Raw genomic sequence first — 25,452 nt, forward strand, 5'->3', positions numbered from 1 at the left:
TAGAAACGATTATTATATAGATAAAAATATTCCATTGGTACTAGTATTAGTAAAAGTGTCTAAGTGAATTATACGAACAACTTTAAGAGAGCGCTGATGACTTAAATCAATTCTTAATTATTTATAGAAAAAGTGATTCATCTTGTATTCCACATAATTGAAATAGTTTTTACTAGTTTTACTGTTTAGAACAAGTGTTTAAGAGAGCGCTGATGACTTAAATCAATTCTTAATTATTTATAGAAAAAGTGATTCATCTTGTATTCCACATAATTGAAATAGTTTTTACTAGTTTTACTGTTTAGAACAAGTGATTCTATGATAAAATAGATCACTTTACTCTTATATATTAAAGGCACTTTTGATGATTTATTTATTTATTTATATATCAATGTGATAATTAAAGGCAAAAAAAATAAATGAAAATCCGACCAACAAACAACCTTCGTCCAGAATGGTGTTGTCCTCTAGCAGATTAAAGGTTATGGAAATTACGTTTTACAAATTTTTCTCATGTTTGGTTAACTTTAATATTTTTAAATCAATGTCTTAAATTGATGAAAGTTTTTATCCCGGTTCATATATCGAAATTAAGATCGCATTGTAATTTTAATGTCAAATCCAAGTCATGTCCAAGCTTTCTAATGTATTTTTCATTTACAAATCAAGAAACTAACTTATTTTTAATAAAAAAGATTTTTCTTTTATACCAAACACACGTTAATACGCAACATGCATTTTATATGGGATATACATGTAACATATGTTACTGATTTAATTTTATACCCGTCTAATATTAAAAAACATATATAAGCTGATGCAATATTTGTGTATTTAATATGCATATTATAAATGATGCAAATGAACAATGAAAAAAGAGGATCACTACAAATAAAGCTGGTAATCTGCAGTGTCTACAATTGAAAAATGGAGAATTTGGGAGATGATGTTTTAGCTTCGATAATGATTAGGGTTCATGACTCTGCCAGTAGAAGATCCATTTCTCAAGTTTGTAAGCAGTGGCTCAGAATTGAAGGCTTAACTCGATCATCTGTACGTGTTTTTGATCCCAATCTTTTGCTTAATTTCCTTCCAAGATTCCCAAATTTGCAAAAATTTGATACATCTGAAAAAATCACGAATGCCCATCTTGAAATTTTGGCTGAAAAATGTCCCAGGATCCAAATTCTTAACCTTAATTTCAAGAAAAAAAACAGATTTTACGATGAAAGGGATGAAAGTCTAGCCTTGGATGATTTTGATGAAAATGGTCTGTGTTTCATTGCAATGGGTTGTTCTCATCTCAATACGGTGTCTTTGAGAAAGAGAAGTGGAGTTGGGAATGCTGGGGTTGTTTCTCTTGTTAGCTTTTTGCCTAAGTTGATAGATTTAGACTTGAGTTTTTGTGACAAGGTTAGTGATGAAGCACTTAGAGTTATTGGAAGTGTCAGCTCTTTGAAGAACTTGAATCTACATGGGTGTTGGTTGATATCTGATGCAGGTTTGAAATCATTAGCAGGAGGACCTCTTAGGATGACCTTAAAGAAACTAATTCTTGCTGAATGTGATAGGATTACAGACTGTGGGGTGTTGAGTTTGATGCAATTATGTTGCTTGGAGGAATTGGATTTGGCAGAATGTGGACCGAATGTGACTGATTTAGCTGGTGAGGCTATTGCGTCAAGTGAGAGTTTAAAGAGGTTGAACTTGTCATGGCTTGTTAATGTGTCTGATGCTACTGTTATTGCTCTAGCTGAAGGTTGCAAGAATCTGGACGCTCTTAATTTAACTGGCTGTGAATTTGTCACTGGTGAAGGCGTCCGTACTTTGACAAAGCATGGGTCATTGAAAGAGCTCATTTTGACTAGTTGTGAAAAGCTTAGTGGATATGATTTGGAAGAGTTAGTACTAGGATGTCAAACATTAGAATACATTGTGGTTGACAGAAGATTAAGGATGTGGGTACCTATGGAAGTGCAGGATAATATCATGAGAGAACACTGTTGGATAGATTGGAAATAACGGGTGAAAGGGGAGTTGAATGTCTCGTTTCGGATGGATTAATATGTTTTCAGTGTTCTCTCGTTTATGGATACCCGTGGTCTTTCTTTCACAGTTCCCCATCATTACCTCAGGTGCATGTCCTGTCTAGCTCCCATTATTTATTGTTGAAGTAGTTGTATTAGTAAAACAAATGTCCAGGGTACTTTTTAATTAACTTTGCTACTCTGCTATTGTCATGGCCCATGGGATGCTTAACCTTGTGCATAGACATTGCAATTTTGATCTTGATATAGCCAAAATTTGAGAAAGGGTAATCCAAGAATTGCTTCCTTAAATGGAACTAAGCAAAAAAATGAACGGAAGTTTCCAAGCTTTATTGAAAGTAAGACCACTTCTAATCTGTGGCCTGCTTCAGTTTTATAAGTTAACCTGTTGTACACTGAATAAATGTAATTCTTCTCTAGAAAAGGAAATAATTTATACCATTGGCTTGCGGTATCATGAACTATGTTCTGGTATAGCTTTCTTGTAATGCTTGACATGATCAGGATATTTCTGTAATTCTTGAAAAGCTGGTTAAACTCAGGTAGGAATATTGAGCTTGCATTTTGGGCTGTTAATAGAAACATATCTTGGAACCTCGTTCCTGAGAAAATTGAGCTTGCATTTAGGGCTGTTAATGTTTATGTTTTGATTGGTTTTTGATTTACTCCATTTTACATGTCCTAACATCCTCAGAAGCAATATATACTTTTAAATAGGATGGTCAAAGGGGCAAGCCATTGAAGAGTAGATGGATGTCTAAGCAAAGAAAATTTAAGACTGGCAATTACACCACACCACATATAGACAATTAGACGTGTTGGGTTCGGGCATATTTTTCAAGAATAAAATTTGTAACTGTTGTAATGCATGTGAAATAAGTAGAATAAAATCAAACTAATGATTAAAAGGTAATATTTGTAAATATTAATGAAAAACTAATACTCTTATCATATATTCAAATAGTTTGAAAAATTATGAATAGAATTTATCAGTTCAGTCATTTTTTTCAGTAAAGTTTAGTAAAACCATAACAAAACCAAATGTAGTAGGTAAATTAAAGCTTAAAACCAAAGCAAACCAACTGCTGGTTTTCTTAATCGGACTGGTTTGGTTTGGTTTGGTTTTTCATTAAACCGTGAACACCTGTTGCATTGATGCACTTTTGAGCTCATTTTCCATGTGCATAAGCTTCGTCTGGTCTGGTACATGCTCATGAGTGGTTCTTTTCTCTACTTTCTTAGTCAGCTCATGGATATGTATCTTTGTGTCCATTTTAGACCTAACTGTGTCCTCTCGTACTACTGCAAAGAGGTTTTAGTTGAGGATATGGTGAATGTAATGTATTAACGTATGAAATGATAGGCTCTGTCAAAATGAGATATACCAAACTGATGCATCTAAAGGCATGAAATATTGTTAGGTTATGTGAAAACTTGTCCAAAATGTGATTGCCCCTTTTTTTCATTTTCCTTTCTCGATATTCACTACCTGCTGATTTGAGTAAGATGTACCAGTAATATTTCTGTATCTTTTTCCAAGCTTTGGAAACTATTATGTTTTTGAGTCTGTTAAATCTGTTTCCTTTTCCATAGAGAAATAGGTCAGGGCTTTTATTCGCCAAGGTCAGTCCGCCATGTATGATCCACAGTTCTGCCGTGAGGCATGACGTTGTTACCATACCTAATCACCCCACGAATCTTATCGTCTCTTGCAATGCCTGTGTTGATCTTAATGTATCCGGACGGAGGGAATGGCCTACTAATGTAGCTAGGTGCATCTCTCTGTCTAACTATGATTGAACATGATCATGAGTATAAGATCCATATCAAAAAAATTTTGCAAGGTTGAACACGATGAACATGAGTTGCGTATTCAAAAAAGGGGAAAATGGACATAGTGCCAATTGTTGGCAGTAGGAACATATATTGCCATTTTTGAGCTAAAGAGAAAAGGAAAAAAAAAGTATGTAGAAGTAAGAACACTTTTGCCTTTTACATATTAGAAACTTAACGATAGAGTACACATTTTTAGGTATTTTATTTGACCTAATTCTAAACCTAGTAGAAATATGATTATTATTTCTTTTTGGTAATTTCTAAATTTAGGGTTAGATTCCTATAGGACGTATGTATGGTAATTGGTAATGTCATTATTTTATCTTTCTATTTTTGTTAGAGTGCACTAATGTTTTTGATATATAGCAGATTTATCGTGTGTTGATGCCAACGGGCTATATCAATCGTCAAAGTAGCACCAATTTAATGGTTAACATATCTTAAGTGTTCATGTCCAGAGTATAACATGATTGAAAAAAATAGAAAACTAACAATCAATCTGAAACAAGGTAGTGAATTCACAAAGGTGTTGGCTGAAGATATCGTCAAAATTCAAATATAATAAAATATTACCAAACAAAGATAAATATACTGTTTTAGCAAAATTCAAATATGATGGAATATTACCGAAAAAATAGAAATGGAGATGCGGGGCATCGATCCCCGTACCTCTCGCATGCTAAGCGAGCGCTCTACCATCTGAGCTACATCCCCTTCATGCTGCAAGTAAGCAAGTAACGTTCATTTAACTAAACATCTTGAGGTCTTAGTTAATCGAGGTTAAATTATCTCTTATGAATTTGTATTTAATTTTGCACGCTTTTAACGTAACTAACATAAAAATTTGCACACCATTCACAAAGTTGCTAGCTGCGCCATTACTACTCGATCATCCATTGACTCAAATACGAACTTTGTATATTTGTATGGTAAATAAGTATCTATTAAATAAAAAGATTGATAGATATTTTTGCTTTGACGTAAAATATTAAGATACATAATATCTTTATAGATATATATTCACAATCTTTTAATTCTGAATCGATCATTAATGGTGACCAATTTTTTGTCCTTTGGTTTTGTTTGGATAGTTACTTCACTAGTGGAATAATAATTTATAAATTTAAACTTAATGGAGAAATGATAGGTGTGTAGTGTTTTATGGTTGTGACTAATTGCAGTTGGAATCCACTCAATTTTGAATACAAAAAGCTACTTTTAAAAGAAATAGGTAAAATGAAATAAGAAAAAAATAAATATATTGTTAATACTGCACTTGATAATATATTTTGGCATTTTTATAACATGTTATAGAAATATTTAACTATATATGCAAATTTTTTATATTCAAATTTCAAATTAATTTAGTATTAAGATATAAATTATTTGCATCTTATATTTACATCAAAACTGATTGACTATAATTAAGAGCTAGAAACCTTTACTGAATAAGAAATGCTAAAGACAAAATTCCATCCAATATTAAAATTATATTTAATTTGACACGAAATTTTTGAAAAAGTGAATCTTTCATTATATGTGACTCAGGTTAGAGTTAAGTGTGGCAGCGGAAGTGGTACCTACCGGATTCCGGTCCGGTCTGGTTCGGTACCGGTTTGGTAGCGGTTAGTACCGATTAGGATCAGAATTTTCCGGTTTCGGAACAGGTACCGGGACGGAATTCGGTAAGTTTCGGAATTTACCGGTTCCGGTAATTACCGGTCCGGTCCGATTAAATTTTTTTAAAAAAAAATATAGCCGTTACTAGCCGTTGGGTAACGGCTAGTGGCCCCCCCAACGTTTGAATAGAAATTCATCCAATAGGGCCCTATCCCACTCCTAACTTTTTTAATACCCTAAAGTTTTAAAAAGTACACTTTAACCCATTTTTTACTTATAAATACCCCTAAATTTCATTCTTTTAAATCACAATATCATCTATTCATCTTCTACTCTCTCAACTCTCTACTCTCTATCTCTAATCTCTAATTCTATAATATATAATATCTTAAATTCTGGTGTTGCCTTACTTGGTCTTTGGAAATTAGATTTGGAGCTTCAAAATTCAATTTTCAACTTTTCACGTTCGGCGGTCATAAACGTCTACTTTTTTAAGTAGACGTTCGGTACATTTGTTCTAACTTTTATTTTACGTTTCATTTATATTTAAATAATTATTTATTTATTTGTGATTTATTATTTGCATAATTGCATAACATTTTTCATATTATATTTAATCTCACGTTTAATTTTTTAATATGGATTTCGGCAAAAATATTGTTCAAAAAGGAAAGGGGAAAAAAAGTGCATTAGAGCGTGTAAGAAATATTTGTAACTTTACATCCTCCGATAATGCAAAAACCGGTAGTTCTTCTAAATCAAAAACTAAAAAATCTACTATATTAAGAATAAATACGGATGATTATACACATGTTGATGATAAGGTTTTTAATATTGATAGTAATTCAGGATTAGATCCTTATCATGAACATTTACAACGTCGCCTTGGTAATTTTGATGAGGATTTGCCTAGTGATAATGATAATGATAATGATATTGATAATTATACTGATACGCCTACTTTTGATGATGATGATGATGAAACTGAGCCACCTGCGGCTACTAATACTCCCAGTCCCGCTCCCTTTCGTTGTTCTGCCCCAGTTCCCTCAGTACATCCTAGGCCTAAGGTACAACGTGTTAAAAAATCGGTTGTTTGGCAATTTATGACACAAAACGAAGATAAAACACAAGTTATTTGTAATAAATGTAAACGTATATTAAATCATAAAACTGTTGGCAAATCTGGCGGGACGGGACATTTGAATAGTCATATAATGTTTTGTTGTAAAAATGAATTTTTGCATGCTAAAGCGGTAGCGGAAGCTAAAAAAAAACGGTACCCCCCTTCCTGAAAATGTAGGAGTAGGCGGCTCTAAAATGGTACAAACACAATTAAATCCGTCTAATGTTTCTGGCTCTAGTTCACTACCTTCATATAGTAGAGAAAAAGATCTTGAAGAACTAGCTAAAATGATATGTGTTATGGGTTTGCCATTTAGTTTTGCTGAAAATCTCGGTTTTATACATTATATTCAAATTGTATATAATCCAAATTTTAAAGGTTTTGCTAGAAATACAATAAAAAAGGCTATATTTATTATCATGCACAACATTTTCAATATCTTCGTTGTTTATTTTATTATAATACTTGTAAAATAACTATTACTTCTGATATGGGTCGTAGTGTGTATGGTAACGATTATTTGACTGTTACTGCACATTGGATTGATGAAAATTGGTATATGCAAAAAAAAAATTAGGTTATAAATGTTGTCAAATGCAAAAAATCGGTAGTTATATTGCTCAAACTATTTTAGATATTTTACAAAGTTATGGAATATGTGATAAAATAAGTAGTATAACCTTAGATAATGCTTCAAGTAATAATTCTGTTGTTCAATATTTAAAAACTACACTTTGTCCTTTCTATGGTGATAATTATCATATTAGGTGTACTGCACATATATATAATTTGATGGTTAGAGATGGTGTAAATATGTATGATAACGGATGTACGAAAGTTGAAAATGCATGTCATTTTATATTTAAATGTCAAGTTAAGTCTCGGCGTAAAGATTTTCAAAATCGCTGTTTTGAAAATAATCTTCCACTTAGAAAAATTCCAAAAACAGTGGCTATTAGATGGAATACTTTATATGAAATGCTTGTAGTCGCTTATGAATATCGAATACCCTTACAAATGGTTTGAAATGCTCATAATTCTGATATGACATATAGAATAGATGATAATGATTGGCGTGATATAAATGAACTTATAGATTTCCTAAAAGTTTTTTTACTTAACTACAAAAAGAATTTGTGTACTTTATAGTCCATCAATTTGTACGGTTTTACCTGGTATTTGTATGATTTCTTCTAAATTATATAAATTTAAAAATAAACCAAGATTTCAACAAACCATTGAAAAAATGATTATAAAATTTAAAAAAATATTATATTCCTATTCCTCAAATTTATTTGACTGCATGTTTGTTACACCCTAAGTATAAAGATTTCGGTTCATTAAGAATGGTTGAAAAAATATATTTTAACTTAGATATTAATGATGAATTATAAGAAATTCCTAGCTGTCAACAAGTTAAAGATAGCATAAAAATTGAAGCTAGAAAATTGTATGATTTATATAATGCTAATATAAATTTATCAAGTGAAAATGAACCTGAAAGCTCTAGGGTTAGATTTGATGAAAATAATATTGATAATTATTTAGAGGATTATCTTGAACTTTTTCACGATAATAGAAATGGTTTTGATGCATATATTAATCAAATTACAGAACCTACTAAAGATGTTCTCAAATGGTGGAGAGATCGCACCAAAGGATTTCCAAAACTAGTACCGATGGTTCGAGATATATTAGCAATGCAAGCGTCGTCGGTAGCTTCGGAAGACGTCTTTAGTGCAGCAAGGTTTCAACTTGGAGAACATAGGCATTCACTAGCAGCCGACATCTTGGAGATATCGGTATTATTTCGAGATTGGATTAATGCCGAGAGAAGAAATTTGGGTCGTGAACCACTACCGACCAAATTTTAAGATAACGTAGATGAAGTAATGCAGGATTATAGTGACGACGGGATTGAACCAATGGAAGATCTTTCTATTCAACCTATTCCCAAACATGTTACTAAAGAAATGTTGAATGATTTACGAAGGGATTTATATGGTGGCACCAACTATTAGTAAAAGTATGATAATTCGAGATTTAATTCAAACTAATATTTTTGTAGATGTAATTGTAATATCAAATATATATTAATAAAAATATAGGCTATTCGCCTTAATTTGTTTTTTAATATTGTTGTATTAAATTTAATTTTTAATATAGTCAATTTTAAATTTTATAACTTTAAAGTTTAAATTCAAAAATTTCAAACTTTAAGAGTTTGAAATTTAAATTTTATAACTTTAAAATTTGAATTTAAAATTTTCAAACTTTAAAAGTTTGAATTTAAAGTTTGAAAAATTAAATTTGAAACTTTAAAATTTTGAAAATTTTAAATTAAAACTTTAAAGTTTGAATTTAAAATTTTCAAAATTTAAGAGTTTGAAATTTAAAGTTTATAATTTTAAAGTTTGAAATTTAAATTTAACTTTAAAATTTGAATTTAAAATTTTCAAACTTTAAAAGTTTGAATTTAAAGTTTGAAAATTTAAATTTATAACTTTAAAGTTTGAAATTTAAATTTTTAAATTGCTTAATTATTATAATAAAAATTAGATTCAATTAAATTTTTTTTTAAGTACCGATCCGGTCCGGTATACTACCGGTTCACTTCCGGACCGAGACGGAACATTACTAATTTTACCGGTTTTTCGGACCGGTCCGATTCCGGTTCCGGAACGTTATCGGTACACACAGTACCGATTCCGGTAATTACCGGTCCGGTTCTCCCGGTTCCGGTACCACTGTCAGCCTTACTTATATGTGTGGTTTAATTTATTTTTTTAAATCTATGAAACTTTAACAATAATATGCTTTGTTTGTGAAATTTCACAAGGGATGTTTGGATAAGGGTAGAATGTATGCAGTCTTTATCACTATCTCGTCAAGGTAGAGGGTTGTTCTCGAATGACCTTCTGCTCAAGTGCAACAAATTAGATATAGAAAAGGATACAATGTAGAGAATATAGCAAATAGGTGTAGGTTTCATACCTAGACTATTCACTTTTTTTGAGTTTCATATCTAAACTATTGAAAGTGTGAATTTCATGCCTAAACTATCACTTTTTAATTTGAGAAACATATATGAGTGGTGTATGTAGTGAACTCTCTCTTTTATATGAAAAACCTTTAACACATGACATTCTACATAGATAAAAAATAAATAAAAATTAATATTAATTAAAAATTAAAGATTATTATCCATATAAAAAATTAATTATTTTTTTTATCTCATTCCACCACTTCCTCCACGTACCGCTCTCCCCCGCGACAACCCCATCCTTTTTTTTTAAAAAAAATATTTATAAAATATTTTTAAAAATTTCAAATTTCGTCCTCGCCTTTTCCCGACAGAAATTGATATTATTTTATTTAAAAAAAATCTACCCCATCCTATTTAATTTTCCACTCCTATTTTTTTTTTTTACATTTTTTTATTTTGTGTTAGATATGCATGTACATATATTTTTTTAAAAAAAATTTCTAGTAGTGTATCGAATATGACATAAACAACTAAAAGATATAAAAGTCTTGTGGTGGCAAGTAAAAAATATTTTCGATATGCATATCTAAACACTGAAAAAAAAATTGAAAGCCGAGGGTTAAGTGGGATAGATAAAACGGAAAATGGTCTAAAATACCCTCAAAGTATTGGAAATTGTACAAAATTACCCTCCATCCACCTATTGGGTTCAATATACCCTTCCCACCCACCTATTGGGTCCAAAATACCCTTGTCATCCACCTTTTGGTTCAAAATTGACCATTTATTTAACGGTTTTATATTTAAACTATTTAAATATTTTTTTAAATACGTGGCGCTCAACTATTTGTTATAATTTAACTTATTAGTATAATTTATAAATCAATCCACTACCCACCCATTACTAATTAAACTCTCCGGATTAATAAATCACTCACATTATTAATGCAACGACAGAAAAGCTACTGCCAATTGAGTGTTTTTAAAAATTTGAGACGAAAATATCTATAGAAGTAAATTATCATACATTCAAGTGTCTAAATAAAAATTATCGATAAACTCAAAAGTCTGACTATGTTCATCTTAATTATTCTTACGTCCCAATTATGTAATGTTACTTCATAGGTAACTTTTTTTCAAAATAATATATTAAAGGTTCTAAAGCAAATCATAAATATTTATAAAATTATATTTTAAAAAAGTGCATGAATTAATTCGGGATGTATTACTTCTTTACCTTTAATCATAAATTTCTAATTCAATCTTGAAAGAGAATCAAATTGAAAGTGTCCTCCTTAAGCAGCTCAACATAAATTTAATTGGGGTTTCGATTCGGACTCGAATAATTTTGGATGTCATTTTCATTAATCTATAATTTCACCGTTTTTTAGTAGTGTTTATGACGATTTTGATATTATAGTTGGATTACTAATTGGGTGGAGTTTAGTTAGTAATGGGTGGGTAGTGAGTTGGTTTATAAATAATACAAATTAATTAAATTATAACCAATAGTTGAACATCAAGTATTTTAGAAATATTTAAATAGTTTAAATTTAAAATTATTAAATAAGTGGTCAATTTTGAACTCAAAGGTGGATGACAAGGGTATTTTGGAGTCAATAGGTGGATTAAAAGGGCATTTTGGAGTCAATAGGTGGATGAAGGGTAATTTTATACCATTTTTAATACTTCAAGGGTATTTTAGACCCTTTTCCGTAGATAAAATTCTATTTTTTAAAAAATAAAATAATATCTAAATTAGTATTAATGAGGAGGAGGAGATGAAGTAAAAAATGAAATCTTTTATAAAGAAATTTAAACAAAATAAAAAACTTTAAAAAATGGTGTGGGGTAAGAAAAATATTTTACATTTTATTTTATAAAGAAAATATTATTTTTTATAATATTTTTTTAATTTTTAATTTTAGCTAATACTAGTAATTTATTTATTTTGTGTCAAGGTTGAATATTTTGTTCATGTGGAGTGTAATGTGGAAATTCTTTAAAATAAAAGAGAGAGTGTATTATACATACCATGATGAGAGTGGTATAAAAGAGAGTGGTGTGTGTTTCTCAAACTAAAAAGTGATAGTTTAAGTACAAAACTCAAACTTTCAATAGTTTTAGGTATGAAACTCAAAAAAAAAGTATAGTTTAGGTGTGTTTTTGACACTTATCTCATCTTTTAACTATACATTTGTCGATTTTCATCTCTTACTATGTATTTATCAGTTTTAGTCTTTAAGTATTTAAAAACTTATCAGGTTTGGTCTCGTCTATTTTTATATAAATTACTTAGGTTTATATAGCATAATTCATGTCTCAAGAAATTAATCATTTAGTCATTTTTTTGGGTTGTTTCTCTCCCCCCGCTACTTTTACTTCAAATTACCCTTGTGTAAGGAACCTTAACCTTAACTATTCAAAATAAAATTCACAAGGAAAGAAATATAAATCATAATTTTAGACGATAAAATGAAGCATGCTATTACTAATTTGTATTCCAACGACTTTATTATTCTATTCATTTTATTTTATGTAGAGAAATTTAAGTGATAAAATCAAATCTCTTATTTTTTTGAATGAAAAATAAAATTAAAAAAATTTGTGTCGATTATGAACCGTTGATCGCTGAAGAAGAGAACACAACATATTTAAGTCATTAACAACAAATATTTGCTTTATTCTATCCTCCATTGAATAAAACTAAGACTTACATCTTATTCCTCATTAATTTTATTTTGCTTCATTGTGGTTATTATTCTTTTCATAAGAGCAATTTGAAGAAAAGTAGCGGGGATAGAGAAACAATTTAAAAAATGAGCTAAAGATTTCATTTCACGGAGAGTTCCATAAATATAACTAAGCTATTTGTATAAAGACAAATGGAGAAAGACCCAAACTGATAAATTCTTGAACACTTAAAGAATTAAAACTGATAATTGTATACTTAAAAGATCATAATTGATAAGTTTTTGAATACTTGAAAAATTAAAATCGGTAAGTGTATAGTTAATAGACCAAAACAAATAAGTTTTTATATAATCAAAGGACTAAATACGATAAAAAAATATAGTTAAGAGATCATTTTAGACCTACTCCTATAGTTAAGGGACTATTTATGACATTCTATGAGTCTCTGATAATGACAAACCATAAACAACAATGATACACGTAAAAAACTACCATAATACACTAGTATCCAAACACCAGTAACTTTAAGTAAGACAACACTATACTACACCACCTACTACCGTTCTACCCTAATGCGAGTCCTCCACATCCTCTTGTATAGAACCATATCCTTGGTTATCTGAAGTTGCATCGTATCCCCTCTTAACACCTCTTCCCAAAATTTTTTCAGCCTACTTTTGTCTCTCCTCGTGCCTCCTATAGCCAACTTTCCACACCTCATCATTGGTATATCTATGCATCTCCTCTTCACATGTTTAAACTATCTCAATCTTACTTCTCTTTTTTTGTCCATCACGTAGGTCACCACATTATTCCGGATCCACGTTAGAATCACATATTATTTCTGTAAAGTAAAAATAAATAAATGCATTATATATATAGTTTCTATTTGAGGATATCCAATATTTGTAGACATAAAGTAAATTCTTTTTTAATTTTTTCAATTTGGTGAAAGTTTTATAGGTTTCTTTTAGTACCCTGGTTCAACATAAAATATTTTCCTTTTCAGGGGTTTTAGTTTCAACTCGGCTGCTTATATAGCGCTCCATCCTCTTCATCTGGCACCGTTATTCAAGAAAACTTTATTGTATCTAGATTGTTTAGTATTGAGGATTGAGCAGCACAAATGCATCCACTAGAATTCTGATGGTAAAGTAGAAATTCACTGAAACCCAATTAGAAGTTTATAGAATAGCAATGGTGTATTCATCTTCTTCAATTCGAGCTTTTGGTTCACTTCTCTGCAGAATCTCAAATGGGGTTTATCTTAAACCCCACCATTCTAGCACTCTCAGAAGTAAGTACTTCCACACATCAATAAAAATCAAATCTTTATACCTTATTTTCCTAAATTGTTTATTTTCATTGTAGGTATTTTTTTATTGAGTGGGAATTTTTCGTCTTCTTCATCGTATTCATCGTCTGATATAAAGGTCTTGCCTTTAGAACTTCAATCGAGCAATTCAGTGAGAAAGATTTGGACTTCCTCTCCTCTCTGTATGGGCAGGCGCTCCTGCAAAATTGCTGGTAGAAAGGTATAAAATGTTCTTGCTGTTTACATTTAAATCATAAAGTTCTCGTTTCTTTTCCTTTGAGCAAAAAAATTAAAACAATTCTAATTGTTGTATTTTCTTTGATACAAATATTGTTAACTCTCCGATTCAATACTATTCAAATGTATTGGGATCTTAGAGATTACCACAAATTAGAATCTTTCTTCCTAACTTGATTTCATCTATCAAAGAAAAATAGTCTTTTGGTCCATCCTAACTCTGAACAATAACAACATCATAGCTAATCTTGTCCCACAAAATGGGGTCTGGAGGGAGAGTTTACACAGATCTTACTACTACCTTAGAGGTAGAGCGGATGTTCAGCCCAATGTCTTAACTCTGAAGTGTTCATAAATTTATATGTAGTAATGATCTGCGGAAGCATTGTGATTTCATTGTTATGTAGAGTCAACATCCTGGAAATCTGTAATGAAGTTTGACGCTATTTGACTGTAGTAGTAGAAATAGAGTGATGCATTTATTGAGATTAGATAGTTCATTAGGTTAGACTTATTTTTTAAATGATTTTTATTACAAGAGAAACCCACAGTTGCCACCCTTTGGGTGCGTACTTGGTAAAAGCCCTGCTCCTATGCAATAGCTTGTAAACCACAGAGAAGTAATCTGCACTAGGCAAGCTCAGTGTGACCCAGAAGGAAAACTAAATTTATTTATTAAATGGAGACTATACATTAGTGTATTATTATGTTTTTAGCAAAACAGGCTGAATGTTAATAGCTGGTGGACAGCACACAAATAATGTATTTATGTAGATTCCACATGGGCATGTATTATTTCATGTAAAAGGTGTGGGTTGACAATAGTGTAGGTGTTGGAGACCCGTGAGTCCATAATGAGGAGGCAACCTAGGTTAAGGCTTTTAAGCCAATAAATATGAGGCTAGGTCCCCTTTCTCGAGCTTGCTTTGCAATCATGGGAAAAAAAGAATTCTCTTGTCTATTTTTTCCTTCTTCAACAACACATTTTAAGATGGTTAAGATCCATTTTGAGTGATATAGGTAGTTTTCATAAATAAACTTAAGAAATCTAGACCCACTTTGTTAATAAGATCCAAGAAGATTATTAATTTGAAAACACACATGACAAAAATATCTCAAAGATAAAACAATTTATTATATACGAAGATTCGAAAGCTGTGGATCAAGATCTAATTTCATAACTCACTGTTCAATAAAGAATTCATAAATGACTCTTATCACTTATCATATTGTTGTTACTAACTGAAGCACATATGTGTTAAAAGAAAATTGCTAACGAGTTAAGACCTCAAAGCCAAGATCAACTTTGAACTTGATTCACCCAGACTATTTTAATAGAATAATGTTGTGGTATGCGCAACAATCAAAACAAAATCATAGTCTATAAACGAACTTCATTTCAGATTTACCCGCGATACAAATTGCGTTAATTTCATTAAACCGAACTATTCATATCGCATGAACGATTAATAAGGTCAATAATCTATGTAATTTTGATGCCAAGTGTAAATTAACACGACCACAGTAATCACATAGATTAAGAAGTCCGATGATATTATTGCGAAATACACGATAAAAGTGCGCACGTTTATCCACTATGACAATGCACAATTCAAGACGAACTATGCTGAGTCTTCCTCTCCTTTGACTTATGATGCATGACTTAACCTAAGATTTTTTCTCATAAGGTGCCATCCATCATAAGCTAAAGTAGAGGAAGACTCAATTAGTTTGTCTTCTGTTGTACATTGCTATGGTGGAAGAACGTGCACACATTCTTTTCACGTATTTTACAATATCTTAGGTGTTCTTCATTTTATATGGTTGTTGTGATCGTGTTACTCAATTAATTTACACATGGCATTAGAGCATGTTACATAAATTATGAACCTTATTAATTGTTCATAAGACAAATAGTCTAGAATATTGAAATCCTTTATGCGTATGTTATGGATTAGGGTTGAAGGTTAGTATGTAGTCGAGCAATGTCTAGTTCCCTTACCCGTTTTGGTTGAGTTCAAGCATACCTCAAGTCTAGAGTGATTTTAGTCAAGCTAATCCATGTATAAATTAAAGAAATCTAGACCCACTTTGTTAATATGATCCAAGAAAACTATCAATATGATCCATGTATAAATTGTTTTTTTTTCTCAAAAAAAAAAAACTATTAATTTGAAAGCTCACACACCAACAAAAATATCTCAAACATAAAACAATTTATTATATACCAAAATTTGAAAACTGTAGATCAAGATCTCTAATTTCATAAAATCTTCGTTCAACAGAGGATTCATAAATGACTCTTTATCACTTAACAAATTGTTGTTACTAGAGGAAGCTCATATGTGTTAAAACAAAATTGCTAACGAGTAATGTTGTGCATATACGCTTCATTTTAGATTTAATCGCGATACAATTGACTATTCATCGCATGAACAATTTGTAGGGTTCATAATCTATGTAATATGTGTTGATGCCAAGTATAAATTAACACGACCACAATAATCACATATATTAAGAAATCCTATGATATTGTGAAATACACAAAAAATGTGTACCTTTATCCACAATAGCAATGCACAACTAAGACAAACTACACTGAGTCTTCCTCTCCTTTGGCTTATGACGCAGGGCTTAAACCTAAGATCTTTTCTCATATGGTGCCCGTCGTTAATAGCTAAAGTAGAGGAAGGCCAGCTAGTTTGTCTTCAGTTCTACGTTGCTATGGTGGATAAGGTGCATACATTCTTTTTGCGTGATTTTATGTGATCATGTTTCTCAATTAATCTACACTTGGCATTAGAGCAGGTTACATAGATTATGAACCTTATTAATTGTTCATGAGACGGATAGTCTAGAATACTGAAATTATTTTTGCGTAAGTTATGGATTAGCGTTGAAAGTTAGAATATAGTCGAGTAATGTCTAGTTTCCTTACCCATATTGGTTGAGCTCAAGCATACATCAAGTCTAGAGTGATTCTAGTCAAGCCAACAAATATCAATAAATAAATTTAAGAAATCTAGACCCGCTTTGTTAATATGATCCGCCCCAAGGAGGATTTGTGGCTTAGAGCGCATGTTCAAGCCCCACATTATGTGAAGCCCGATACTTAAGTGGAGAAGGATAGACGGGCGGGCCCATTATCCATCGAGTTTAGAAGGCTGTGAGTGGTCCAAAGAGCTGGTCACAAACAGATTTCTCGGTTATCAAAAGAAAAAAAAGATCCAAGAAGACTATCAATTTGAAAACACACACGCTGACACAAATGTCTCAAAGATAAAATAATTTATTATCTACCCTGGATCAAGATCTTTAATTTCATAAACTCTTCGTTTAATAGAGGATTTATAAATGACTCTTATCTGATTGTTGTTACTAGCGGAAGCACATATGTGTTAAAACGAACACCTCTTACTAATTAAGATCCCAAAATCAAGATCAACTTTGAACTTAATTCACTAGGATTATTTTAATAAAATAATGTAGTGCATATACGCAACAATCAGATCCACAGCCGAAAAACAAGCTTTGTTTCAGATTTAACTGTGATACAAATAATTTCAGTAGTACGGACTACTCTCTCGTGAACAATTTATAAGGTTCATTATCGATGTAACATTCTCTAATGCCAAGAACCTGTATCATTTCATGTAATAGTTGTGGGCTGGAAAGAGTGTAGGTCTGTTGGAGACTAGTGAGCCTGTAATGGGGAGGCACACTAGGTTAAGGTTTCAAGTCTACAAATATGAGGCTAGGTCCCCTTTTCTGGGTTAAGCTAAGACTTTTTTCCATAAGGTATCAGCTGTCACAAGCCGAAGGTGAGGAAGACTCAGCCTAGTTTGTCTTTAATTGTGCGTTGCTATGGCAGATAAAGGTGCACACCTTCTTTTCGTGTATTTCACAATATTATAGGTGTTCTAATATATGTGATTATTGTGGTTGTGTTTCTTGATTAATTTAATTTATCAAGGAATAAGTAGCCAATACTGACGTATTACGGTGATCAGCAATGTATATTGTATCATTATATTTCAAATGGTTGTCCAGCAACAGGAGTTAGCACAGTTCTAGCATTTTGGATGTTGTTTAAGTCAATGTTTCTTTTATGCAGACTGCTCAGGATCTTAAGAAGGCAAAGCTGTACTCAAAAATCGGGAAGGAAATTGTTTCTGCGTAAGTTATGGAAATGAAAAGTAGGCATTCGTCTAAATCAATATTGAAATGAATGGAATTTTTCTCTTCTATTTGAGGTCTTAACGTCCCATTGGAACTTTTGAGCGCTATCTTGTTGCCAGCTAGAACCCTTTTCCAGAAGTCTATTTTTGTGATTGTTATGATTTAAAAAAAAGAAGTAAAGGTGGCAGTTTGATGCACTAAAGCTCGTGCTATGCGTAGGGTCTGGAGAAGGGCCCAACCACAAGGGCCTATTGTACTCAACCTTACCTTGCATTTCTGAATGAGTACTGTTTCCTGAATGACCAGGGTTAAGAAAGGTGGTCCAAGTCCAATATCTAATACGGTTCTCGCTGCTCTGATTGAGAAAGTTAAGGAACTTGATATACCCAAAGACATTGTTGACCGCAATGTAAAGAGAGCTTCAGAAAAGGGACAAGAGGCTTTTATTGAGAAGATCTATGAGGTATTGAACATTTAGACTTGTATGAATTTGTTACCTAATAAGCAACAATTTTTACACAAACCTTTTTGGTAACTCTCTTGACTATTGCAATTCAGTGAACTATGAACTCCTGTTCTATACTCAGGTATATGGTTATGGTGGAGTTGGTATCATCATTGAGGTCTTAACAGACAAAGTAAATAGGTCAGTGGCAGCAGTTCGAGAGGTGGTGAAGGACAATGGTGGGAAGATGGCAGATCCAGGATCCATTATGTTCAAATTTCAACGTGCTCGGGTTGCTAATGTTAAAGTCACTGATGTCGACCGCGACCAGCTCTTAACAATTGCTTTGGATGCTGGTGCTGAAGATATCATTGAACCTTCAATGGATGAATATGATACAGAAGCAGATTCATCTGAGAGGTTCGTATGCTAACTGCTTTGTTGCAGATAAATAAATTGGTAAAGATTATCTTCTTATTTGCTTCATCCCGCAGTAAAGTTTCTTGCGATTGGACCCAGAGTTTACTTTTATGGTTCTTTCAGGCATATACATTTAGTCAAAGAAACCTCTCTGGGTGTTATTCATAAGTTGATTCTCTTCATTGCTGAAAATAAACTCCAACAACCCGTTACTGCTATTGCCAAGTCTACTGCAGCCTTGATTTGGCACACCTATGTTATTTCAATTGCAATTTCATGGTTGCCAATGAATTCTTTTCATCTTCTAAACATCACCCCAAAACCTTCTCTTCCACGGGCCAATAGTGGTTTTTCCATCCCCCCCGGGTGACTCAAACTTCCAACCTCTTCGTTGGAAGTGGAGGAGTCTTACCACTAAAACAACCTTCTCTTGTCTGCTGATGAACTAATGTCATGCTGGATGTACTAATATCAGCACATCTGACTATTTTCTTTTTTATTTGGTTTACTTTAGTAGGGTTTACAAAGTCGTGTCTTCTGCGGAGAACTATCCAGTAATATTATCAAAATTACAAGAGGAAGGAATAAAATTTAAACCTGACAACGGATCTGAGCTACTTCCTACTACTCCAATTGAGGTTTGTGAGTACAGCATATCAAAATTTTATTCTTCTTATTTGACAGCACTTGTTTAATCTTTGATCTTTTGATAAGATAATATGTTTTAACCATGAAATTAGAAAAGAAATCTAATAATTGATGTGTGAATTGTTGACCTTTTGTAATGTAAATATAATCATAACATATTCCACTAATTGATGTGGTTATGAGCTTTTTCATACCATGTAGCGTTGTGTTTCTGATAACTTAAATCTTCAAAAGGCTAATCTTTATTGCAAAACATAAGAATATCTAAAATCTCATAGATTTAGTAGTGAATATTCAAACTTCAACATCCAAGATCATTTTGTTATTATACAAAAAGAAGTTTTAGTCCAGTTGTTTTTACATGATTTGATTATAATATTCAACAAGGACAAATCAGGGGCACAACAACTAAAGCAATTGTTTTAGCTCCAAAAATTGAAGGTCTCAAATTTACTTTTTTGTCTTAGTAAATGTATTTTTGATAATAAACATGGCCAAGACAGCCATATACAAGAGAGATATAGCAAAAGCGGAGAATTACAAAAAGCTATTATTCTCTACAAGCTCCACCCCTGTCGTCTATACAACAGGGATTTTTCTGTGTGTACCAAAAAAGAAATTAGGGAACTGAGACTAAAATCTCTCAATAGAAGATTAGTAGTTGCCTTATCAGTATTGGTTGAGCTCAAGCATATCTCAAGTCTAGAGTGATTTTAGTCAAGCCAACCTGAGCCCATGAAGTATTTGGCTTGGGTTGTCTGGTTTTCACCATTTGAGACTGATGGATGAACGTGCAAGCAATTGATCAGCTTTAAATAGAGTAGTTCATTCTTTCTCTTATGTCTTACAAACTTTTGAAGGTCACCTACTTTAGCTTCTTTCTAGGTTTATTACTACATGGACCTTGTATCCACAACTTGTTTTTTTTTCAGTTTAAATTAGCGCAGTTCAATGCTTTACTTATCAGTTTATGTTAAAAGCTGAATTTGATCTTTCCAATTATTACTACACATATCTATGTTTGTAGTTAGTATTTTGGTTTTGGGCTGCAGGTAGATGATGAGGCTATGGAGTTGAACAAAGAACTAATGTCCAAATTACTTGAACTTGATGATGTTGATGCTGTGTATACAGATCAAAAGTATTAGGTTATTATTCCACTTAACAGTGGCATGAACACCTAACAGCTGGTTGTTGAGGCTGTTGAACGATGATAACGACATTCAGCTCATTAGAGTCCTGTAGTCAATCATATATGGCGTCATCTAGCTGTTTTACTTCTACAAAGAATCTACAGATCGTCTCATCTTAGGAACACATTGCAGTTTGGCCCAATTTTATCATAGGATTTGATCTTTCAACTGATAGGAGGAATCTTTAGATGCTTGGTAACCCAATAATATTGCCTCCCTTTTGTTTGTAAAACAAATGTGCTTTAAAAATACAATCTGAAGTTTAAAGTTATATTGGCAATACAATACTGTTGTTTCTCTTTAACAGCTAGCATGATGAATCTCATTGTAACGTCTTCAGCTTGAGTTAGTAAAGTGAGAGGCTAAGAGCTAAGTTTCAGAGTTATTTGTATATGTATGACTTGATCAATTGAATCTACCGAAGTTCTTGGTTCTTCACATGGACTTGTCAGAAAGACTAATGTTTCTATGTTATAGTTAAAGTTATATTTCCAAAATTTCTGCTGCAGAAGTATGTAATATGTTGCTGAATCTCCTTTTTGGAACTTGTTTCTAGAGGTGGGGTTTCTTGTTGATCTCATATGTGTATTTGAAATGCAAGTTTTGAAGCATCTGGTTTAGTGCATTAACATGTCAGTTTTTATTACTTGGATCTGTAGAACAACTCGAACTGATGCTGGCTTAGTGGATAATGAAAACCCATGGAAGATTGAAGAAAAAAGTGTTTGATCATATTTTTCTCTTTCAAAATATTTGAGAATGGCTCTCTAGATGAAAAGATAACTAGAGATGAAGATCACCATACCTTTTTCTAGTTGAAAACCTCTAAAACTTTATGATTAAGTTTTATGATTTATCCATAGAAAGCCCAGCTTAAGTCTGTTCTTGAGCTTCACCGACAATGGTGATTTTAGAAAGAACATATTTGGAGGGAAAGGTTTCTTACAGTTTGAATACTTCAATACCATAAGCGATTGCAACTCCTCAATTCCAGCAGGCAATTTTGTTTGTATAAAGGTGAAGTCAAGGTCAACTTACGTGCACCTCAACTATATCTTTCAGTACCTTTTTAGTTATCAGGAACATTCTTGGTTTTTCCTTGTTGAATCTTTGATATTTTAACATAGATATCTCATGTCAATTACTCATTTTAGAGTATATGCATTCATACTATTAATATGGTTTAACACATTCTATTACTGAGAGCAAATATACACAAAATAGTACACTAATAGCTATTTCAAAAACTGGAAAATTTAGTAATATCATCTTATTATAACTTGTAGATTGTATTAGGCTAATATGATATAACATTGTCTTGGATGTGGGGTGATACTATATCTTTGGAACCCAACAACCATGTAGCCCATAGGGGAGACCATAAGGAAATTTAGCTCTTGCAATTTCTTCAAATGTTGATCCATCCAGTATTAGAGCATATCCTTCTCCATTCTTGTCACTGATCATTGAGATTACAACACCTGCATATATAGTTCAAAAATGTTACACCTTGTTCAGAACAGGGCCAAATGACCTTTGGTAAACTAATTACCATCATCTTCCTCTGTTGCACCGGGTCGAGCCACAAAGAATGGTTCAGAAGGCACAGCACCTTCATCATACCAATTCTTTGCCTTCTTATCAAATAAATCAATCTGCAAAATATTGTCAGTTATTACTTGATGATGAAACAATAACCATTGTAAGGAAAAGAAGCTGACCTTGGTGAGGGTGTTGGGGAAATTACAAGGCCTCTTAGCACCACAAGCATAAGCATATCTGTATTTCTTGCCTAAATAAGCAGGATTCATACTGCACATATCCATGCCTTTTCCATGTTCATTTGGATCCAATGCTGCTTCTAATTCTCCATATGGACTTCCATCTAATGGTATTCTGAATCTTCCAACCCTATATATCACCAAACACCATTAATAATGTACTTTTGAAGTGATGTAATACTCATTTCCTTCAATTGTACCTTGCATCAGGTAAGACATCCTTGCCGTTGAAGGAACGAAGATTCTCAAGGCGGAGCTTGTCAAGGATGGTGGTGTCTGCGCTATGCTCACAGCAATCTGCAATCACAGCGGTAACTCTTCCATCTTCGTCTTTTTCTTCGTATCCATTGATGAAGTGGAATGTCACGTATAATGGCACTTCTACACTTGCCACCTTTTGAATAGATAGTCTCTCACCATTAGATTACTCTTACATCATAAAAGAATTAAGTGATGAGAAAGGAATGACTTACAATGTTGCCACTGGCTTTACACATAACATGTACAAATGCTTTAGAATCAGGATGCCACTCAAACTTATACAGTGGTGTTGGCTCAGCCTTCAACAAATTTTTTGCACAATACCTTAGTGACATCTCAGGCACAATAACATAATTTTCTGTAACAGGAAATGAATGAACCCATCCTGGTGCTGGTCCTCCTCTACAACTCACTCTCCCTATATACTTCCTCTCATTTGTCCCTGCCTCCATTCTCACCACCGTATATCCCGGGTTCATTAAATCCGGAATCAACGTTATGAACTCACTGTCCGTAACCACTGGATGAGCTGAATGAATCAATCCACCTAACGAGTCACTATATTCAAATTTCCCAATTGTATCTAGGGTGTTCGGATCAATTACAATGGAACCTTTTATCGTCTCAGTTAAGCAGACTACGCGTCCATCCCCAAGTTTAACGACTCCAGTGTTAGCATTATCGGTTAGGGATGCACCGGAGAGTAATTTTGCCATGTCACCTATGTAGGATAAGAAATTGTCTGCTTTAGGTACTTCTGAAAATTCTCTGTAACATATTTTCTTACTGATTTTTGCTGCTTTATATGCGTCCGATTCGATTTGTCTATGACCCATGATTAATCGTCCATTTTCGAAATGAAGACGGACTAAGGTAGCGTAGCCATCGAAAAGGTGACGAAAATTGTAGTCACCTATGTGCCATTGTCCTGGACCATTTCTTAGGTACGTGCCATTCTACATAGACAAAGAAAATAATGAAATAAAATAATTTTATGTGCTCAAATTTGGACTTGGAATGAATGTGACATGATGTGGAATGAGGTTAAGCTGATGTACTACGTCCTATTAAATTTATTCAGACAAAAGATAAAGGAATATTTTATTTTTCCAAAAGAAATATTTTATATACGAAGGAAAAAGATTGTTTTATTTATTTTTAATCTTCAATCAGATCTTAAATAGTTCTTGTCGTTTTAATACTATACATTATTTATCATCTTGAAAGAAGAGAATATCCTTTGTTGAATGTGAGATCATCACAAGATTATTGCTAAGAATATAATTGCTTCTTATTAATTAGCTTCTTGACGAGTGTTTATACCCACTATTAAAGAAATCATTATTTTCTTATTTGAAAATGTTTAGCGACTATTTTCGTCGATTTTTCTAATTGAATTGATAAGAAAGAAAAAGTAGTAATGTTTTCATGGAGAAATATTAGAACTTTTCTACTATATATTTTAGTGAGAATCTCTTTTCCGTCACACATTTTTTTCAGTAAGCTAACTCGGCCGAAAATGACTCAGAAAATCATATTTTATAATACAAAATTTCCGACTGATTATCAAGTGAGGAAAATCTTTGGGTCTATAGTAGTGTACTAAATAGCAGAATAATTAAGTTCATAAACCTTTGTTTTCAATATGTATACTTCATATTTTCTTGAGAGAAAAACATGTATTAGGTACACATGCATCTTTGATCTCAATACTTTTTGGTGAAGAAAAATCATAATATATAAGTGATTCCAAAAAAGAAAAACTTCACATTAAAACAAAAAAATGGATGTAACACGAAACGTTCATATTTAACTTATATACACAAACAATAACATACCAGCCACAATGGTAACTCGCCTTCAACGACGAGTTCTCCTTCCCATCTTTCTTGGCGTACGCTAGTCCATGCAGCAAGCTTTTTCTCCTTACTAATCACCTCTTGATCTGGTGGTGGAACTATTACAGGCAATTGGCTAGCAACCTTTGTAACCAATTTCAAGTCCAATTTTTTCTTGTTTTTTTCGTTGTTTTTCAACTTTGATCCAAGATGAGATTCATGTTTGCCATGATCAAACATGTCAGGAAGGATCTTGTTACAATAAATTTTGGTTGTTGAAGAAGCAAGAGAAGCCATAGATGTGAAGAATATTATTTGAGAGAATTTGAGAGTATGGTGAGAAATATTAAGTTAAATATGTGTAGATTTATAGGTAAGTTCAATTAGAATCTTCATAGGTGGAATTCCTTCATACTAAAAGACATGCTTACATTATGATTACAAATTAAACAATTTATTTTTGTATTTAGTCCCACAGATGGCGGATTCAAAATTTTCAATAAGGAGGTTCAAAAATTTGTAGACATAGCTGGATGAAGTAATCCAAGGAGATTCAACATTTATTAAATATACATGAAAAAAATACTTTAATCAGGTATAAATAAGATAATTTTTCGTCGAAAATCCCTTCGTATAAGGTGATTCCGCCCCTAATCCCTCTGTGTCAATTTACATAGCAGTGTTGAAATTTCGAGCTTCAAAATTTTGAATTTTGACTATAGATTTAGATATAGAAGCTTTAATTTAGTTAAGTTCTTAAAAATAAAATTTATGTATTTAAAAGTCATGTGAAAGTTTTACAATTTAAAGATATAAAATAATTTC

The 25,452-nt window shown here is 32.2% G+C and overlaps 3 protein-coding genes and 1 non-coding gene across 8 annotated transcripts; 2 read left to right on the forward strand and 2 right to left on the reverse strand.

Annotated features, from left to right (window-relative positions):
* The first annotated feature begins 927 nt into the window (after window positions 1–927).
* Window positions 928–3,848, forward strand: LOC104648919 (F-box protein At3g58530-like). The gene is made up of 5 exons (XM_069288527.1): window positions 928–1,962; window positions 2,076–2,135; window positions 2,553–2,590; window positions 3,291–3,384; window positions 3,642–3,848. Exons 1-5 carry the CDS (start codon window positions 928–930, stop codon window positions 3,846–3,848), a joined length of 1,434 nt encoding a protein of 477 aa, XP_069144628.1.
* Window positions 3,849–4,525: 677 nt separating this feature from the next.
* Window positions 4,526–4,598, reverse strand: TRNAA-AGC (transfer RNA alanine (anticodon AGC)). Its single transcript has one exon. It is a non-coding gene; the product is annotated as a tRNA-Ala (tRNA).
* An 8,617-nt stretch (window positions 4,599–13,215) lies between these two features.
* LOC101254321 (probable transcriptional regulatory protein At2g25830) lies at window positions 13,216–21,185 on the forward strand. Of its 4 annotated transcripts, none has more exons than XM_069288128.1 (8): window positions 13,291–13,459; window positions 13,558–13,607; window positions 13,682–13,845; window positions 17,977–18,038; window positions 18,348–18,504; window positions 18,629–18,906; window positions 19,424–19,544; window positions 20,607–21,185. In XM_069288128.1, exons 3-8 carry the CDS (start codon window positions 13,810–13,812, stop codon window positions 20,700–20,702), a joined length of 750 nt encoding a protein of 249 aa, XP_069144229.1. In that variant the 5' UTR covers window positions 13,291–13,459; window positions 13,558–13,607; window positions 13,682–13,809; the 3' UTR covers window positions 20,703–21,185. The 4 variants fall into 4 exon arrangements, with proteins under 4 accessions (XP_010325089.2, XP_004245165.2, XP_069144229.1 ...); XM_019215408.3 differs by having other exon boundaries at window positions 13,292–13,459; window positions 19,421–19,544; XM_010326787.4 differs by having other exon boundaries at window positions 13,216–13,607; window positions 19,421–19,544.
* Window positions 21,186–21,879: 694 nt separating this feature from the next.
* LOC101254620 (carotenoid cleavage dioxygenase 8, chloroplastic-like) lies at window positions 21,880–25,056 on the reverse strand. Of its 2 annotated transcripts, NM_001279347.2 has the most exon segments (6): window positions 22,083–22,228; window positions 22,300–22,402; window positions 22,469–22,658; window positions 22,729–22,922; window positions 23,002–23,745; window positions 24,628–24,924. In NM_001279347.2, coding segments are annotated over 6 exon segments (1,674 nt in total).
* Window positions 25,057–25,452: the final 396 nt, after the last annotated feature.

This window comes from Solanum lycopersicum, chromosome 8 (genome assembly GCF_036512215.1).
Source record: "Solanum lycopersicum chromosome 8, SLM_r2.1".
Taxonomy (NCBI): domain Eukaryota; kingdom Viridiplantae; phylum Streptophyta; class Magnoliopsida; order Solanales; family Solanaceae; genus Solanum; species Solanum lycopersicum.